Here is a 21,212-nt window from a genome sequence, read left to right as displayed (position 1 = left end):
TTAACATTTCTTTTGAAAGACAGCTCCTCTTAGAATATAGCATTCTCTCAATATTACACTAAGCATCAGTCTAGATCACATGCTTAAATCTGGAGTTGGGCTTTTGTTGCATAGAATTTCACATGTTTCTTGATCATCCAGTTGGAGGAATTGGTAGAGCACCTATTTGCTATTAGAACTAGGTAAAATGTGCTGCAAGAATAGGTACAACCTCATTGGATCTATACAGGAATGATATGGAAGGATATTTTTGGTCAATGAGCAAGCTAAAATAACTAACATTCCAAAGAAGAAAAATCTGGAGTAGTTGAATTCTTTGAAGAGCGAACAGAAAGGGTAGATCAGGCTAATGCAGTAGACGTAATATATTTGGATTTCCAAAAAACCTTCGCTAAGGTACTGCATAATAGACTTATGACAAAGGTCAGAACATGTGGTGTCAGGGGATAGGTAGAAGAATAGATGACAAGATGAAAACAGAAAAGAGAGTAGAGATTAAAGTTACACAGATCAGCAAATGGTGGGAAGTGGTGTTCCACAAGGATCAGTACTAGAAACACTATTGTTCACCATTTACATAAATGATTTGGACTCTGAGATCAATATCAAAATTGGCAGATGACACCAAATTTAGGGTGTAGGTAATACAGAGGAGGACTGCTACAAAACACAGGAAAACATTAATAAACTTGCAGAATGGACATGTAATTAGCAAACGGACTTCAATATAGCTAACTGTACATTTTGCTAAGAATAACCACTGACCACCTCCAGGCGCGTATCCATTGTCTCTCGAGATAAGGAGGCCCAAAAGAAAGAACATTTTGCTAAGAATAAGGAGGCCAGCATTCTCCTTGAAAAATAGTGCCAAAATGGGGACGAGGAACAGGGGAATCTGGGAGTAGATACATATAACACTAACAGCAATGATGCAGGTTAATAAAGCCATAGAAAAGCAAACAAAGCACTGGGGTTCATTCCTAGAGGGGCAGAACTGAATAGCAGAGAAGTTACGGTAAACTTGTATGGAACCTTGGTTAGACTACTTTTGGAATGTTTGCAACAGTTCTGGTTTCCATATTATAAAAAATATAGATGCACTGGACAAGGTGTAAAAACAATTACAAGAATGACACCAGAACTGAGAGGTTAAACCCACCAGGAAAGGTTGAACAGGTTGGGACTCTTTTCTCTAGAAAAGAGAAGACTGAGGGGTAACCGCAGAGCAGTCATCATGACTGATTGGGTAAATGTAGGATGAAACCAGAACCGGGGCAATAAATATAAGATAGTCACAAACAAAACCAATAGAGAATTCAGGAGAACCTTTTTTACCCAGTGAGTAATTAGAATGCGGAACTCACTTCCACAAGTAGTGGTTGAGACAAATAGCATAGATGCATTCAAGGGGAATCTAGATAAGTATGAGTGAGATATGTTGATGAGGTTAGATGAAGAAGGGTGGGAGGAAGCTCATGTGTAGCATAAACACTGCCATGGACCTGTTGTGCCAAATGGCCTGCTTCTGCACTGTAAATGCCTTGTAATACTCTGCAATAGTTTAAGTGTAAGCATTAAATTGAGCAGCAGGTCTAAAACTAAAATGAATTACCTCTGTCTACAATTAGTCATTAATACTACTACTTGAAATCTTCCACATTACTCAAGGATCATATTGTGCCTTTCAACAACCCTTTACAATTACTGTACCTGAGCAATTTTCTCTGTGCCTTGGAAAGCATGTTTCTCGAAGTGTTCCGCTAAGTTGTTGAAGGTGTGACATGCCAGGTACTCACAGTTGCTGAGAACAATCAGTAGTTTTTGTTCCTAATAAATTTAAAATACAAGTGCTTAAAGTACTAACCATTAATATGTATTACTGTGTTTTGACTTATAATGCTCTATTCCCTCCTAACTCAAAAATTCCATTTTTTTTCTGTGTTCTAAAACTTGCAAAACTTCAGCGTTCCTAATGCACAAGGACGGAGTGCAAGAAGATTCACTCACATAAGACGACATAGGGGCTACACGTTCCCTGTCTACTGCCAGAAAAGAGTTACAGGTACTACTACAATTTGAAGTTTGCAAGTGCTTGAAATGTGAAAACCAACATACAATGGCCAAGTGCTAGCTGAATTTAAAAGGTTGCTTAAAATAAAAGTTAAAGAATCTACCCTGTCCTCTCCGTTATTCCACATTTCATATATCTGGTATCCTGCTCTATTAAGGGCACAGCACTTAACTTCTCTGCTATTCAGTTCTGCCCCTCTAGAAATGAACCCATGTGCTTTGTTTGCTTTTCTATGGCTTTATTAACCTGCATCATTACTGCTATTTCCAGAAGGAAATTACTTCAAAGAAAACTAATTTTCCAGATGTGCAATAGTAGGACTGCTGTTTTGACCCCATCAGCACATCCATGTAAAGCTGGAATTAAAATATCTTCCTTGCCTCTGATGAATGTATTCCACCCATTATCTTCCTAGTTCCCATTTGAGGACCCAATGGAAAAACAGGATCTGTGTACAACCCCCACCACCTTTTTTGAGAAATGTATGATTCCTCCGCTACCCACATTAAATCCTCCGAACACTCACTTACTTATTTGGGGTGCCTTGTGTACATTCTACAATAAACAGGCTGACCATATACTACTGCCAAATTCCTATCCATTAGCTCAGCAGCAATGATGGGGCTGAATGTTAACCATATACCCAGATGATGCTCTGACTTTTTTGAAAGACTCAGTTACTTTGAGTGGATAGGAATGCCAAACTATTCCAAATTCATTTTGGAATTTGTGACTCAGAGAATCTACAAAGATGGAGTTTTAAGAAGTGGCATACTGATGTAATACTTGGGACTTGTCTGAGCTGAGCTACTGAAATATTTAACCATTTTAACGTACTGAAAACATAAAACATAATAAAACACTGAATTCTTGTTGATTGCTCATTTAATTGCTCTGCTCTTTTGATTTCCTCAATCTTAGTTTTCTCTGTATTCATGTTTTTAAAAAGAACTTCACCCCCATGTATTTTCTAATCTGCCCTTTTGTTAAGGCATACGCCTTAACAGTAACTTTTCTTTCTTGCAATTGCAATTTCTGTTTTTTCCTTTACTTTCTATTTATATATATATATCTTTGTGTGCATCCAGTCTCCATTTGAATTTCTATCTTTTGCTCTCTTTTCCATATCAAGCTCTGCTTACTTTTGCTAGCAACAAACAGAGCAAGGCTGGTTAATGCTTAAACATCTGCCTGCTTCTCAGCTGTACTATATATATCACAATACTGCTTTAGTTTCTTTCCATATATTAGGCAGAATTGGTTGAGTGTGAAGTCATTAGAATAGTGATTGCTTTGAGGCTGAACTGAACAGGGTGCAAAAAGGATATTGCTTGGCTAGAAGCCAGACTGTAGCTTATGACATTTTTCAAATCAGGTCTGAACTGGGTCTTGATGGATATTTATCTATACTAGGTTTGCATCAGTGTATTTTAGACTGAAAATGGTATATAGGAAGTTTCTAATGCAAACAGATTTATTTTTTACTCAAAGCAATTGGATTAACTTTACTACCCTAATAATTTCATGATGTGATTATGTGTAATATATACACACAAAAGCAGGAGCAATATTGTTTTAAACAGGAATACATATTATACAAAGTGAAATGAAGATCACTTAATGGAAATGGCTGTGTATGCATACAAACAACATAGGTAATTTTTTCATTTATATGATTGAAAATCCCACTTGTTTATTGATAGACAATGAATGAATGAAGAATAAAGTAATAAGGATCTTTTGGAAATGCTTTTGAATTAGTCACTACCAACACTGCACTTTCTAGCAGATCTTATGCTAAAACAAGGTGCTTGTTAAATTGTAGGGTAATAACTAAGTGGTTTTATTAATTCTTTGCCACATTCCAGTATAAAGTACTCATACAAATGTGCAAAGCCTGTAAATTAAAACACTCTTAACAACTTTACATTTGTCTGCCAAATAGAACAGTCCAAATTCATAACAATTAGATCAAAGTTTACTCAGAAGAAAAAAATCATTTTATACAAAGTAATCTGCTAATGAATAAAAAATCTGGGATTGAAAGCTAATCTTAGTAATGGTATCATGAAACTATCAACAATTGTCATAAAAACTCATCTGGTTCACTAATGTCCTTTAGGGAATGAAGCCTGCCGTCTTCACCTGGTGTGGCCTACATGTGACTCCGGACCCACAGCAATATGGTTGATTTTTGACTGCCTCTGAAATGGCCTAGCAACCTATTCAGTTCATGGGCAATTAGGGATGGGCAACAATGCTGGCTGGTCTTGCCAGCAATGCCCACATCCCACGAAAGAATAAAAAAAAAGCCATCAATTTGGCAGACTTCAACCTGAAATTGGGTAGGCCCCCTAAGTTTCTGAAGCATTTCCAATTAAGGAAGAAAGTCTGGGTGCTGAGCTATTACATAATAATCACATCAGTTTACTTCTCCCCACCAGATTCCTAGATTCAAATCAGCTAGATTAGTTTGATCGCCTGAAGTTCCCAGACCAAGAGGGTCCAATCTAAAATATCTGGTAGAATCAAAATAAAATGTAAAAAAAAATCAAGTTAAATAAATAGAATTGATAAGAGCTGCACATATTTTTACAAATAAACTCAGTGAAGTGCCACAGTACTTACTGGGGTTGGATTGAAGTTTTCATGCAAGCTTCCAAGTAAGTCTGGGGATGAAATATCTACAGAAAGGCTAGAGAGGCTAGAAAGAGAAGAAAAAAACACTTTTGATCTTTTGTAATAACTGGAAAATAATAAAGAAGTCTTAATTTCCATGTTTAATTGCACATGTGGGTATGCCAGAATCTGCTGTCAGTTTTACACCGTAGTAATGACGAGCACCAACAACCTTATGTCTTGACAATGTCTTAAGCATTCCCAATTTTAATTGTTCCGCAACTGGTGGCTGTACCTTCAGCTGCTTAGGCGCTAAGTTGTGGCATTCCCTCCCTAAACCTCTCTACTTCTCTTTCTTTCTTTAAGACACTCTTTAAAACCTATCTCTTTGGCCAAGCTTTTGACCATCTGCCCTAATATCGTCTTATGTGACTTGGTGTCTAATTTTGCTTCATAACACACCTGTGAAGCACATAGGAACATTTTATCATCTTAAATATATTACAACAGCTAATTCTGGGTCATTATAGCCTCCATGCCAGCTTTTATTAAATTCTCTTTCTCTGCCTGCTGGTGAGAAATATGAGGAAAGGATAGGCAAGACAGCATGTAGAAGGTGGCCAATCCATATTTTTACTCTCTCTCTAATAATACTGCCTTCCATTGCTCATCCTGCCCTCTGCACTACCTGCAATGTAGTGCCTACAGTTACCAATGCCAGAGTTTGGACGGTGGTGTAGTCAAGCATGTTAAAGGCTGCAAGAGGTCGAGTGCTGTGGCAGGGGCAGAAACCTCACTGGACAGGGTTTAAACATGAAATTGTAACAAAGAAAGGCATGGATTTGGACATTCAAATACATTCAAAGACTCTGGAGAGGAAAGGGAAACTGGAGAAGGGGTCATAGTTTGCAAGGACAGAAGGGATAAGGCTACATTTTGGTGGGGGTGGGGGGAGGTGGTGGAGTGGTGTGGGTGATGACAGTGGTTTTCAATACAGAAAATAGCAGGTTCTCCATACTACTATTTTTGTTGAGTATAGTAATGATACTTTCCATGTAATGCTCAAGTTGCATATTTCTGAATTTTAAAAATAACTGACCAACTTGTAGGCATTTCAGATTTTATTCATATACATAGAATGCTTGAAACAGGATACTTTATTGAATGACGATCCTACTGTTTTCATTGGAAATATACAAAAACATGACTTACATTTTACTCCTTGGTTGCACTTTTTGGTGAACTAATAATGCAGATTTTTTTTTTTTAAAGAGAGAGAATAAGAAAGAACCTGCATTTATATAGTCATAGAATGATACACCACAGGATATAGTGCCTTGCACGGTCCCAGGAGATCCCAAAGTGATTTCCAGCCAATGAAGTACTTTTGAAGTGTAGTCACTATTGTAACGTAGGAAACACAGCAGCTAATTTGCACACAGCAATTTCCACAAACAGCAATGTGATAATAATCAGTCATCAACCTTGTATCTCACTCCACAGATGCTGCCAGACCTGCTGAGTATTACCATAATTTTCTGTTTTCATTTCAGATTTCCAACATCTGAATCTGCTTTAGGTGTTGGTTGATGGATAAATTTTGACCAGGTTACAAGGAAGAACTCCCCTGCTCTTTGTCAAAATAGTGCCACGAGACTTTTTACATTCACTTGAAAGGGCAGATGAGGCCTGAGTTTAACATCTCACCTGAAAGACAGCACCTCAAAAAGTGCAGTACTCCCTTTGTAATGCACCAGAGCATCAGCCCAAATTTTGTGCTCAAGTCTCGGATGAAAAAATGATGATGGTGCATTATAAAAAAACTAAAAAGAGGTAAACGCAATTCTTAATAGGAAAAGATTTTTGCTAATCCATATTTATAGTAAATTTGTAAACTTTTATCATGAATGCATTACTGATTGCAGTATCAATAGCAAAAGTGGAAATATTCCCAAATATTAATTTACATGAATAATATTTCCCTTATTTCCAAAAGGGTGATATACTCACTGTATACTGTCTGCATCACCATCAGCTTTAGTACTCAAGTACTCCAAGGAATCAATAAACACCTTTAAGATGAAAAGAAATAAAGTTATACATGCCAAAAATAATAGCTACAAATATGCTTGACAGTCTATCCTAAGCAGTTTGTACTTTTTGGTTTAACTTGGACAATCTATTATTTTATAACAAATTAATTACCGAAGTTTGCGCATCTAACTTATTTCTGTCTTCAACATGCTGGATTTATCTGAATGTGCTTCAACTGTTATTTAAAAAGTGTTCTATTTAAAGATCAATATTCATCAGTAGTGATATACCTGCATATATCTTTGTATACTGTCTTGTTACACAAGCCCAGAAATCATACATGGGGTGGGGGGTGGTGGTGGGAGGGATGGAGAACACACATTTACAAAGCGACAATAAATTCTGCATTTGAGGAGTTAGAAACATCTTTTGAACTTCTACCCACCTTCATGATATTAATGGATAGTTCATATGCATGCTGCTGGTTCTTCTCATGCTGAAATATCTGTAATAAACAAATATTTATTGCTGTGAAATGTGACAATTATAGGATTTTCTGGCCATGCAAGATAAAATATTATATGTGCACCTCTGAACACTTGCAAGCTTAGTTAACTAACTGATCTCCAACTGATGTCAATACTACCCTACAAGGGACTTTTAAGTGTCGAACATGTTACCCATCAAGTATTAACTTGTTACATTAAATCATAACCAAAATGCTTGGCAACTTTTCCATCTGATACTTGCAGCTGATTGCCCCATATAAATTTCTTCCATCTGCTTCAATCAATTAAAATTGCTGCATTTTTATAAAGGAAAATTCCAAAGAAACCCAAAATTTATAGGTCATTTATAACATAACAGATGCAAGAAAATATATCAACTTTAAAGGTCACTTACACACTTACTCCTGTACTGCTCCAAATCCCTTTAGAACATTTTGTCAGAGGCTGATTCCAACATCAGAAGTTTAAATGTCAATTTGCAACATTTTCTAATGCTTCCACATCTTCTGCCACACACCTGACAACTGGTCCAATCCTGTTTCCTTGTATACAGCCATCTATCACTCCTCTCCCACTCCTGGCTACCATCCAACTCAAAACCTACTCCTTTCCTGTCACTATCTCAATTGTTCCAACAATCACTTTAAGCTCTTCTGTCTGCTTCTTCTCATCCCTCTTGTGCACGCATCATCTCCACTGTCACAATACATTCCCACATAGCTCTAGCAGCCAATCTATAACAAAAGAATACCTACCACTGACCTGCTCTTGTAGCCACAGAATTCATGTGGCTGATCCAGTTAAGTTTCTGGTCAATGGTGACTCTTCCCCCGCCCCCCCCCCCCCCGCCCCCCCACAAGATATTGATAGTGGGAGGATTTAGTGATGGTAATGCTATTGCATGTCATGGGGAGGTGGTTAGACTCTCGCTTGTTGGAGATGCTCATTGCCTGGCACTTGTGTGGCACGAATGTTACTTGTCACTATCATCCTAAGCCTTGTTACGACTAGGTGAGGAAGGAGTCTAGGGCTCCCCTGTCCCTGGTTTGGCTGTAACAGGGTTTAATTTTTAAAACAGTGTTTTTAGCTTCCTCTCAGTGAGTCCTTGCTTACTGCTCTCTAATTGTAATTGCAAATAAATCAACCAGGCAGGTTTTCTCAGATTTAAACAAGAAAGGTGCAAGTATATCAACCTTAAAACTCAAACTCAGTTAAAACTACTGAAAATACGCGACACGGTCACGCTAGTATGCATACGCGATAAACACACACGCGAATAGAGACAGGGGAGGAGAAAGAATTAAAGGGGAATAATAGATGGAGTTCAGTTAAGGGCATTGGGTTGGATGTAAAGTCTTTGATTGAAGTTCAGTCTTTCAGCTCTCATTGCAGCCCAGTGCACACTTTCAAACTTGTTTTGCTAGTCTTCTGTCTTGAGGCTGAAGTTGCTTCCGTGGCTCCCTGGAACTTCACATGAGAATGAGAGTGAGAGAGAGGGAGATAGATGCCGTCTTGAAGTTCAATTGCAGTCTCTTCCAAAAACTGTTCTATAAGCACAATTCAATTAACTCCAGGTTGGTCAGCAGGTTAGTCATGTGACTAGCTTTGTGCTCGAGATAGCCTTGCCTGTGAGGTTTGTGGATTCCTCACAGCTTACCAGACACACTCAGTTGTGGGGTGGGGGAGGGGGGGAATGCTGGCTCTTACACATTCAATGACTCTCAATGTCTCTTGATCATTGCTATTGGCAAAACCCAACTGGCTAATTGAATCCGGGGGTACTCCCATTGTCTCTCGATGCCACTGTCTTTTAGAATGCAAATGAGCAGCCATGTTTTCAGCCACTGTGCTGTGGTCTTTTTAAAACAAGTCATGTTCAATGTCCAGCAACAGTTCAAAAATAATGTTCCATATGACGAAATTAATGTGTTTTATTTAGGCAGGTGTGGTTTCCATCACAGCCTGAATGTTGTCCAAGTCTTGCTGCAAGCAAGCACAAACTGCTTCAGTATCTGAGGAATTGTGAATTAAACGTAACATTGCACAATCATCAGTGAACATCCCCACTTCTGACCTTATAATCCAGGGGAGATTATTGATGAAGCAACTGAAGATAGTTCTGCCTAGGACACAGCCAAAGGAGTTTTCCCTTATTCCTACTGACTACAATTTCACTAAGGATGCCTAGTCAAAGACAGTCACTCTCACCTCAACCCTTAAATTCAGCTCTTCTGTTCATGTTTGTACCAAGACTGAATTGAGATCTGGCAGAACCCAAATGAGCATCTGTGAGCAGGTTACTGCTGAGTAAATGCAGTTTAAGAGCCCTGTCGATGATATCTTTCATCACTTTGCTGATGTTTGAGTGTAGACTGATGGGGCAGTAATTGTCCAGACTGGATTTGTCTTGCATTCTGAGAATAGAACATACTTGGGCAATTTTCCACTTGGTCAGGTAGATGCTAGTGTTGCAGTTGTGCTGTAACAGCTTGGCTAGAGGCATAGCTAGTTCTGAATCCAGTTTTCAGCACGACAGCCTGAATGTTTTGGGGGCCATAGCCTTTGCTGTTCCCAGTGCACTCAACTGTTTCTTGATATAATGTGAAGCGAATTGAAATTGTTGAAGACTAGCATCTGTGATGGTAGGGGTCTCAGGAGGAGATCGGGATGGATCATCCACTCAGCACATCTGGTTGATGATGCTTGCAAACCCTTCAAGCCTTGTCTTTTGCACTCACTTGCTGTGCTCCACTATCATTGAGGATGGGAATGTTCATAGAGCCTCCTCCTCCTCTTAGTTTTTCAACTGTCCACCACCATTGAGCAGAACTTTGATCTGATCCGTTGGCTGTGGGATTGCTTAGCTCGGTCTATAGCATGCTGCTTCTGCTGTTAAACATGGATGTAAGCCTATGTTGCAGCTTCATCAGGTTGGGACCTCATTTTTAGGTAGGCCTGGTGCTGCGTGCTGCTTCTACATTCCTCACTGAACCATGGTTGGGTCCCCTGGCCTGACAATAATGGTAGAGTGAGGGATATGCAAGGCCGTGAGGTTACAGGTTGTGATGGAATACAATTCTGGTGCTGCTGATGGCTCACAATGCCTCATGGATTCCCTAGTTTGAGCTGCTAGATCTGTTTTGAATTTACTTAATGGAAGCAGCCTCTTAATTGACACCTGTACAAACCCAGTGTTTATTTAATAGCAAAACAGTAATTTGGAGCATTAGAGGCATACACCTATACGTTAAAATAGAGTAATACTCCCAACCTTATAAAGCAGCCCATGCTCTGCCTAGTCTGTATGATGCTATTGCAGTTACGTTAATGTGCCCTTTACACTTCAGACAGCATACTTCTAATTGTCAAATAAAGCTAGTTATTTCCTACTTGTTTTCGATACTTGCGCAGCAGCCAGGAATGAACAAGCAACTACCAATTTGGACAAAGAATTCCCTTATAATTGACCTTAGCATGAGGTCAATTCAAGCCATTCAAAAAAATGCTTTCCATTAACTTTTGCTGATATTGTTTAAAAGACATTTATGGCTTCCATTTACTAAGCAGGGTTTCTATATGAGTAACCTGTAAGATTGAGACAGGAATGGATAGTAAGAGTTTCTATAGATATTTAAAAAGAAAAGTTAACAAACTGAGCACTGGTCCTATAGAAAGTGAGTCTGGGGAAAATAAGGAGATGGCAGATGATTTGAATGTGTATTTTGCATCAGTCTTCACTATAGAGGATACAAGTAACATCGCAGAAATAGCTGTGAATCAGGAAATGGAAGGGAGGGAGGAACTCAAGACAATTACAATCACCAGGGAAGTGGCACAGAAAAAATTACTGAAGCTGCGGGCTGACAAGTCATCGGGTTCTGAAGGACTTCATCCTAGGGTCTTAAAAGAAGTGGCTAGTGAGATAGTTGATGCATTGGTTTTAATTTCCCAAAATTCCCTAGATTCAGGGGAAGGTGCCATTAGGTTGGAAAATAGACAATGTAACTCATTTATTCAAAAAGGGAGGGAGACAGAAAGTAGGAAACTACAGGCCAGTTAGCTTAACATCTGTCATAGGGAAAATGTCAGAAGCTATTATTAAAGACGTCATAGCAAGGCACTTAGAAAAATTCAAGGTAATCAAGCAGAGTCAATATGGTTTTGTGAAAGGGAAATCATGTTTAACTAATTTATTGGAATGTCAACCTTCTGTGAAAGATAACTTCCAAGGTACTGGAAGTGTTCCACATTTTCCAGGCACTCATGATGAATCCTCATCAGCCCGGGACAGCAACATGGACAACATAGAGGAGGCACCTCAAAACACTGGTGTCATATCATCAACGTTGCCTGCAGAAGATCCTTCATACCAAGTGGGAGGACAGGCACACCAACATCAACATCCTTTCACAAGCAGGCACCACAAGCATCGAGGGTATGATTATACACCATCAGCTTCATTGGGTTGTTCATATAGTTCGGATGTCAGATACCAGGCTCCCAAAGCAGGTCGTCTTCTCCCAGCTCAGGCAGTGCAAATGCACCAGAGGAGGACAGAAGCAGCGCTTCAAGGATGTGCTAAAAGCCAACATGAAAAAATGCAACATTGACATCAACGCCTGGGAGACCATTGCCCTGGACCGAACCAGATGGAGGCAGATGCTGTGGGAAGGATCCCAGCATTTTGAAATCCAACGATGACAAAATGAAGAGGAAAAGAGAGAGTGGCAAAACGAATAAGCCATGACCCGAACTAATAATACACAACCAGACAGGCTCTATGTGCCATAAAATCTGTAGGTCCCGAATCAGCCTCATCAGACATCTTCGGACTCACGAAAGACAATTTGCCTCGCCTGCAAGCGATAGCCAATAACAATATATTACTATAATTGGGACAGGTTGACATAGAATCGAAGCTTTACAGCACAGGAGGAGGTAATTCAGCTCCATGCAAGTTTCCACTTCTCTGCTCTTCTCAGTCATTTAAATGTTCCTTTTTAAAAAAAATTTTTTAATAAAAGCACAAAAAAAAACTCAACTACCTTTGTCCTGTTGACTACCTCAAAATAACACCCTCTATTCAATGACTCACCAATCAGTGGAAATAGTTTATCCTGATTTATTTTATCAAAACTCCATATGATTTTGACCAGATTCAGAGTAGCTTCGATAAAGCAAATAATTCAGTTCTTAACTCTCAACTAAAACTTTTCAACTTCAAACCAGATTGCATCAGAGCTTGTTTGCTTTTGTTAAGCATAGTTCTTTAGATTATTGTGCAATCAGTGAATGGATCACCATGTGGAAAAGGTGAATACTTTAGTTCACTTGGCTGGAACAAGTCCAGGATCCTGACTGTTCCATTCTTTCAGCTGAAGAAATATGCATGGTCATAAATGACATTCAAAGGGACAAAGATAGAATCTGAAAAAAAAAGGCAAGGTAGGTTTCAAGTGGCTTCTCCAGATAAGCTCCTACACCAACATTCCACAGCAACACTGCAGGGAAATTACTGGTCAAAGCACAAAAATTAAGTCAGAAATGTGAGACTTACATTGGTTTCTCCAGGCTTGCAATCTATGGTTTCTTTGAGAGTTTGTAGGGTTTGCACAACAAGATGTTCAAACTGAGCAGGCTAGAAAAAAGTGCATTACATTTTTATTATTTAAACACCACAGTGTCTTAAACGAAAGAGGAAAATATTAATAACATATCACAGTGCTTTGGGTTAAATGGTAGTCTTTAAGGAAGGCTATGTTTTGTCTCCAGAGCAAGAGCAAAATACTCCCTGAATTTTATGTATTTATTTTATTTAGAGATACAGCACTGAAACAGGCCCTTCGGCCCACCGAGTCTGTGCCGACCAACAACCACCCATTTATACTAACCCTACATTAATCCCATATTCCCTACCAGATCCCCACCATTCTCCTACCACCTACCTACACTAGGGGCAATTTACAATGGCCAAATTACCTATCAACCTGCAAGTCGTTGGCTGTGGGAGGAAACCAGAGCACCCGGTGGAAACCCACGCGGTCACAGGGACAACTTGCAAATTCCACACAGGCAGTACCCAGAACCGAACACGTGTCGCTGGAGCTGTGAGGCTGCAGTGCTAACCACTGCACCGCCTATGACAGGGTTATTTATACCCAACATTAAAATGCAACCAAAATTATACCACACTGGTCTTGGAACAATAGCTACATTTTTTTGAAGACTGCTTTTTCTTCCAACAGTTACAATAAGTGGGGTTTATTTTTGTCAACAGCTTTGTGAAAAATCTAACATTATCTCAGATGACCACAATAGTTGGCGAAATTTGAATTCAATTAATAAATCTGGAATAAAAAAAAATGAAACCATTGTCGATCGTTGTAAAAACCCATCTGGTTCACGAATGTCCTTTACAACGGTAAGCAGATTGCAAGCTGACTGTGGAGAGTCGAGTTTGGTTAGTAGTGAGTTCAGTGAAGGGGGGGGGGGGGGTGGGGGAGGTGCTCCATTTTCTACTTTTTTAAACCCTCTAGTATTTGGTTCTTGCTTCAGTGCCGTGGAAAGTGCCGTTTGGCGAGTACCTGGTAAGCTATTCTACTTAGAATAAATAGTCTGTAAAGTTAAGGTATGCCGAGTGGAATGTACAGCCTGTGGCATGTGGGAAGTCATAGACGCACCATGTGTCCTGGACAGACATATCTGTAGGAAGAAGAGTGGAAGAACAGTAATGATTCGTGAGTTAGGGGAATAGATAGGCGTTTCTGCGGCAGTAAACGGGACTCCAGGATGTTGCGTTGCCTTCCTGGTCCCAGGGTCAAGGATGTCACAGAGCGGCTGGGGGAGGGTGAACTGCCAGAGGTCGTGGTCCATGTTGGTACCAATGACATAGGTAAGAAGGGGGATGAGGTCCTGAAAGCAGATTTGAGAGAGCTCAGAAGGAGATTAAAAAGGAGGACATCAAAAGCAGTAATCTCAGGATTACTCCCAGTCCCACGTGCAAGAGAGCAAAGGAACAGCAGAATTAAGCAATGAACACGTGGCTGGAGAACTGGTGTAGGAGGGACGGCATCAGATTTCTGAGAAATTGGGACCGGTGGGACCTGTACAAGCTGGACGGGTTGCAGATTAGCAGGACTGGGATGAATATCCTCGCAGGGAGAATTGCTAGTGCTGTTGGGGAGGGTTTAAACTAAATTGTCAGGGGGGTGGGAACCTGAGAGGGAACTCAGATTGGAGGGAAGAAAAACTGGTAACTTGTTAGGGGTGTGGGAACCGGGAACAAGTATCAGAGAGGAATACCAAGGTGCACAGAATACTGGGGGAGATAGATAGCACGAGAGTAGGGAATAGTACGTTATTAGGTGCGGTCAGAATAAGGAAGAAAGTAATAAAGTCTGAATCAAGGTTAATGTATCTATGTGAATGCACAGAGTGTGGTTAATAAGAGTGGCGAGGTACAGATGCACATTAGTATCCATGTGGAAATATGATGTTGCAGCTACAACAGAGACCTGGCTCAAAGAAGGGCAGGACTGGGTGTTAAATATTCCTGGATACAAGGTGTTCAGGAAAGAGAAAAAAAATGGGGAGCGGTGGCGGTATTGATTAAGGAGAGCATTGCAGTGCTGGAGAAAAATGATGTCCCAGAGGGGTTGAGGACAGAATCAATTTGGCTAGAGTTAAGGAACAAAAAAGATGTGGTTACATTGCTCGGTGTTGTCTATTGGCCACCAGCTAGTGGGAAGGACATGGAAGGACAAATTTGCAAGGAAATTACAGAGAGGTGCAAAAATTATGGGGTAGTTATAATGGAGGACTTTAATTATCCAAATACACACTGGGATAACAGTAGCATAAAGTGAAGTGAGGGGCAAGAGTTCCAAGTGTGTGTTCAGGAAATTTTCTACAACAGTATCTTGATAGTCCAACGAGAAGGACGCACTGCTAGACCTGGTTCTTCGGAATGAGGTGGGCCAAGTGAATCAAGTATCAGTAGGAGAGCATTTAGGAGATAGTGATCATTGTATCATAAGGTTTAGGCTGACTATGGAAAAGGACAAAGAATAATCTAGGGTAAGAATAATTAACTGGGGGAAGGCCAACTTCAAAGGGGAAAGAATGGAGGTGGGGCAAAAAAAATCGGAGTCAAAAGCTGGCAGGAAAACCGGTAGATGAACAATGGGCTTCCTTCAAAGAGATAACTCCGGCACAGTTGAGGTACGCTCCTGCGAAAGGGAAATGTAGGGCAAACAAATCCAGAGCTCCCTGGATAACAGAAGAGGTAGAGATTAAGATAAGGAATAAAGCGTGTGCTTATGACAGATGCCAGGTGGAAAATACGATTGAGAACCAGGCTGAATATGGAAGGTCCACTGGGGAAGTAAAAAAGCAAATAAGAGAAGCAAAGAGAGAGCACGAAGAGAGACTGGCAGCTAGCATTAAAGGAAATTCCAAAGTTTTCTATAGGCATATAAATGGTAAAAGGGTGGTAAAAGGAGGAGTGGGGCCAATTATGGACCAGAAAGGGGATTTACACATGGAGGCAGAGGGCATAGCTGAGGTATTAAATGAATACTTTGCATCTGTCTTTGCCAAGGAAGATGCAGCAACCCAGGCAACGTTGAAAGAGGAGTTAAGGCAGACACTAGAAGGGTTTAAAATTGATAAAAAGGAAATATTAGATAGGCTTCCTGTACTTAATGTGGATAAAGCACCAGGACCAGATAGGATGCATCCAAGGATACGGAGGAAAGTGAGGGTGGAACTCGCAGAGGCACTGGCCATAATTTTTCAGCCTTCCTTAGACTCGAGGGTGGTGCCAGAGGACTGGAGAATTGCAAACATTACACCCTTGTTCAAAAAAGGGTGTAAAGATAAGCCTAGCAATTACAGGCCAGTCAGCTTAACTTCAGTGGTGGGAAAATTTCTGGAAAAAATAATTCGGGACAAAATCAATAGTCACATGGACAAATGCGAGTTAATTAAGGAAAGCCAGCATGAATGTCTTAAGGGAAAATCGTGTTTAACTAACTTGCTGTAGTTTTTTGAGGAGGTAACAGAGAAGGTTGATGAGGGCAATGCTGTTGATGTGGTGCCCATGGACTTTCAAAAGGCATTTGATATGGTGCCACACAACAAACATGTGAGCAAACCTGTAGCTCAAGGAATAAAAGGGACAGTAGCAACATGGATACGAAATTGGCTGAGTGACAGGAAACAAAGAGTAGTGGTTAATGGATGTTTTTCGGGCTGCAGGAAGGTTTGTAGTGGAGTTCCCCAGGGGTCAGTGTTGGGACCCCTTGCTTTTCCTGAATAATATTAATGGCCTAGACCTTGGTGTACATTGTACAATTTCAAAGTTTGCAGATGATACGAAACTTGGAAGCACTGTGAACTGTGAGGAGGATCGTGTAGAACTTCAAAACAACAGACAAGTTGGTGGAATGGGCAGTCAGGTGGCAGATGAAGGTCATTGAAGGTGGCAGGATGGTTGAGAGAGCAGTCAATAAAGCACACAGTGTCCAGGGCTTTATTAATGGGGCATACAGTACAAGAGCAAGGAAGTTATGCTGAACTTGTATAAGACACTAGTTAAGCCTCAGCTGGAGTATCGTGTCTATTTCTGGGTGCCGCACTTTAGGAAAGACGTGAGGGCATTGGAGAGTACAGAAAAGATTCATGAGAATGGTTCCAGGGATGAGGAATTTCAGTTATGAAGATAGATTGAAGAAGTTAGGACTGTTTTCCTTGGAGAAGAGAAGGCTGAGAGGTGATTTGATAGAGGTATTCAAAATTATGAGGGGTCTGGACAGAGTAGATGGAGAAAAACTGTTCCCACTCATGAAAGCATCGAGAACAAGAGGGCAGAGTGTTACAACCACATGAGAAAGGTGTCTAGGGGTCTCTTTCAGCCTTCACCCAGTCTTACTGTAACAGGGTTTTGTTTTTAAACACAGTGTTCTGAGCTCCCCCTTGGTGAATCCTTGCTCACCGCTTTCCAATTATAAGGCAAAGAAATGAGCACAAACAGGCTTTCTTACGTTTAAAGAAGAAAAATGAAATTTATTAGAACTTAATTCGGTTAACGCCTACGGATACACGCCGGGCCCCACACTGGCATGCACATGCAATACACACATGCAAATAGGGACAGAAAAGAAGAGAAGCAAAGTGAAAAAGTTTGAGGCAATCTCTGAAGGGGGTTTGTTACTGTGCTTCAAGCTCACTGTAGAGTCCTTGATTGTAGGTAGTCTTGCTTTTCATTGGGGCCCAGTATTCTTCTTAAACCTTGTTCACTGTAGGAGGCTTTTCTCTCTTGGGGTTCATGTGTCTTCAATGGATCTTCTGTTCCGTGAGAAAGAGATGAGAGCAGGCAGGAGAGGCTCTTTTCAATTCAGGAGCAAACAGCTTTCCGAGTTCCAATACTGTTTCTCCAATTTAAAACTTCCCTAGTTGGCCAGTAGGCGTTCACGTGACTGACTGGTTTGACCAGGTCTCTTCTGTGTATTGGGGATCAGGGACTGGCTCCTTTGTTCCAACACTGTCTGCTAGTATGAAAAAAATGTCTTTCCAGTCAGGGGCTTGGCAACCCCATGTAATAGGCCTTCTTTTCTTCCCAGCAACAATTTTAAAATTTAATGTGCATGTAGTGAAATATACGTGCCTCACTTTTGGCAGGTGGGGGCCTGCATGACAACAGATTTAAAGTATTTGGTAAGAGAAGCAAAAGTGACATGAGGAAAAATGTTTTCATGCAGCGAGTGGTTAAGTTCTGGAATGCGTTGCCTGAGAACATGATGGAGGCAGGTTCAATTGAAACATTCAAAAGGGAATTAGACAGTTACATCAAAAAGACGAATGTGCAGGGTTATGGGGAGAAGGCAGGGGATTGGAACCGAGGGAATTGCTTCTTCGGAGAGTCAGTATAGACACGATGGACTGAATAGCTTCCTTCTGCACTGTAACAATTCTGTGATTCTGTGACAAACCCATTCCCCTAAAGTACTACTTTAGTTTTGCACAAAATCATTACAAAGTATCACTTAATGTCAGCGCACAGAATTACAATGATTAAATTATTGTGTCAGGGTAATAAAATCTCACAGCCAACAGGGAGCTGGCTATGATTTTACAGCAATGATCAGATAAATACTGTTTTGCAGAATCTTGAAATTATATTTTTAAATAATACAACACATCTTGACAAGTGACATGGCATAATCGTCAATTACTAGGTGCCTCACATTGAATGTTTCACCCTGATGGAAGCAGTACTGAATTTGTTTTTGAGGGAAGCCAATTTATACCACCATGCATAATGCTTGTGAAGTAAATAAACACTGCAACGCACTAAAAAGGATTTATAGGTCAATAACACAATAGAAAGATTAATTCAACATAAAGGGAGTTCAGGTAATGTGATACTTTCATGCAAATAGGGCCACTGAAATTATCTATAGGAGGAAGCTGGGCAAAATGCAAGAAAATTAGGTATAGACACCAAAGGCGAAAAAAATAATGCAAATTGGTCGATTAGATAAATTCTTGTAAAGGGGCTTGAGAATGTGAGAATAGATAGAATGGCAGCCATTCAAGCTATTAAGCACATTCCTTCCACGCAGTATGTACAACGTTAATCAATAATTGCTTTACACATGCTTTTTCTCCCAAGGGAAGGTCCTAATCAGACCACCATTAATACTAACCAAAGAAGTGGTTCCTTCATTGTCAACAACCCAGTCTTCTTTTTCTGCAAGTCTCTTAACATCTACAAAAGATTTTTTAAAAATTTAGGACATGCATTTCAATATGAGAGGGAGATCCAGATTAATCCTTGATTATCACAATCTCAACAACTGTACTTTTCAATGTAAAAGGTAAAACAAACTATTACATTCTCTGAAAACATATGACCTTTAAAGTACACATTTGTATTCATAGCCAGGATAAACAATACCATTCAAACAAGACCAATTATTTTGGGCTGAATTTTATTTGCATGGCGCCCTTTAATCACAGCGGCATGCCCGCATTCAGCAGCCGGTGCCGAGCCCCCGCGATATTCCATGCGGGGCTCATTTAAAGAGGAAGTGGAGTGGCCACCCCCAAAGACGTAGAGGGGGTGACTGCTGCGTCCCCGGCAACGGCGTCTGGCGCCACTGCGCCGGCGCCATTTTTAAAGGGCTTTAAACCCTTACAATTACTTTTACTTTTTAAAGGGAAAACATTATTGCTTTTTATTAAATATAAAATTAAGTGCCCTAAATGACCATCAATTGATTTTTCAAATACCCGAAATTCCACCCCCCCAACCTTCAATCTTTTGCCCTTCAACCCGTTCCCACCGTTCCCACATCAAATAAAAATTGATTTGCCCGCTCCTCCACCCCTCCCGTCCTGAAATTTTTACCACCCCCCCCCCCCCCCACAGGTTCTCGGGGTAACATGTGGCGGGCCCTTCTCGGCATCGCGGGTCGAGGCAGGCCTCTCCCCGCAGAATTTTACTAGCCCCCGCACTGCGACCCGCGGCATCGAGGGGCCAGGAAAATTCAGCCCTTTGTGTGTATCAGTTTTAGAAACAAAACATTACTATTTTATTTTGTAAACTAGAAATGAGACAACCATCTATTTTAATTTGTCAAAAATCTATTGAATGTATAGATTTAATATATAGACAGGAAACCGTTACTTTTTAGGCCTTTACTAGCTTGCTTATCTAAATTATTTTGGCTCTTGTATATTAAATCACTCTCATAAGTGAGAATAATTGTGCATATCTTTAACCGTACCTATCCTTGCTTTAATATCTAGGCAAACTTTCAGTAACACTCGAGTAAATGAACAACAAACCCCATGGAAACAACAGAAGAATTAATGGGTGTGGACCCTTTGTCAAAACTGTTTTGAGCTGAAAAGTTAATACCTCTATTTTCTCCATAGATGTTACCTGGCCTACTGAATGTTTCCTTCATTCTCTGTTTTACTCAGTTTATTTGCTTTCTGAACAATAAATCGTCTAACAACAACTTGCCTTTGCAGTAAAACATTGAGACACTTCACTAAAGCATTATCAAATAAAATGTGACACCAAGTCATATTATCCAGACAGGTGACCAAAAGTTTATTCAAAGAGGTAGGTTTTAAGGAGCATCTTAAATGAGAAGAGAGAAGTAGAGAGTCAGGGAGGTTTAAAGAGGGAATTCTAAAGTTTAGGGCCGAGGCAGCTGAAGAAACATTCAACAACGATGGGGTGATAAAAATCAGGGTTTCGCAAGAGGCCAGAATTGGAGGAGTGCTGAAATTGCAGGCAGTTATAGGACTGGGGGAGATTACAGAGATAGGGAGGGGCGAGGCCGTGGAAGGATTTGAAAACAGTGACAAGAATTTTAAAATTGCTATTGCTGGATTGGGAGCCAATGAAGGTCAGCAAGCGCTGGAGTGACGTGTGAATAGGACTTGGTGCGAGTTAGGATACGAGCAGCAAAGTTTTAGATAAGCTCAACTTTATGGAGGGTGCAGGTTGGGAGGTCAGCCATGAAGTGAATTAGTATAGTCAAGTCTAGAGGTAACAAGGGTATCCATGAGTATTTCAGCAGCATATGAGCCAAGGCGGGACAGAGAATGGTGATATTACACAGGTGGAAGTAGGTCATGGTGATGGAGAGGATATGGGATCATGGGCAGCGACAGAAGACAATGGCTTTGATCTTCCCAATATTTAATTGGAGAAAACCTCTGCTTATCCAGTACTGGATACCAGCCAAATCAGAGGCAGTGGAAGGGTCAAGTGAGATGCTGGAGAGGTAGATGGCCATGCGGAACCTGGCATGTTTTCATATGATGTCACTGAGGGCCCAAGGGTAGATCCTTGGGCGCCTACAGAGCTGACAGTGCAGAAGCAGGAAGAGAAGCCATTGCAGGTGCTTCTCTGACTACGACTGGATAGATAAAAATGGAGCCAGGCAAGAGCAATTCCA

General features: G+C 40.5%; 1 protein-coding gene across 2 annotated transcripts in view; it reads right to left on the bottom strand.

The window, feature by feature from the left end:
- The window catches only part of exoc2 (exocyst complex component 2), a 332,668-nt gene that overhangs the window by 125,323 nt on the left and 186,133 nt on the right, over positions 1 to 21,212 (bottom strand). For both annotated transcript variants that reach the window (XM_068055321.1, XM_068055329.1), the window contains exons 17-22: positions 18,942 to 19,003; positions 12,791 to 12,871; positions 7,170 to 7,229; positions 6,701 to 6,762; positions 4,700 to 4,775; positions 1,711 to 1,827 (exon numbers count right to left, since the gene is read on the bottom strand). In XM_068055321.1, the coding sequence (XP_067911422.1) occupies positions 1,711 to 1,827; positions 4,700 to 4,775; positions 6,701 to 6,762; positions 7,170 to 7,229; positions 12,791 to 12,871; positions 18,942 to 19,003 (458 nt within the window). The remainder of the gene's footprint in view (positions 1 to 1,710; positions 1,828 to 4,699; positions 4,776 to 6,700; positions 6,763 to 7,169; positions 7,230 to 12,790; positions 12,872 to 18,941; positions 19,004 to 21,212) is intronic.

The sequence above is a fragment of the Heterodontus francisci genome, chromosome 2, assembly GCF_036365525.1.
Source record: "Heterodontus francisci isolate sHetFra1 chromosome 2, sHetFra1.hap1, whole genome shotgun sequence".
In the NCBI taxonomy this organism is placed as follows: Eukaryota; Metazoa; Chordata; class Chondrichthyes; order Heterodontiformes; family Heterodontidae; genus Heterodontus; species Heterodontus francisci.
The sequence above is the reverse complement of the archived record's forward strand: the minus strand, read 5'-3'. Positions and strand labels throughout refer to the sequence as shown.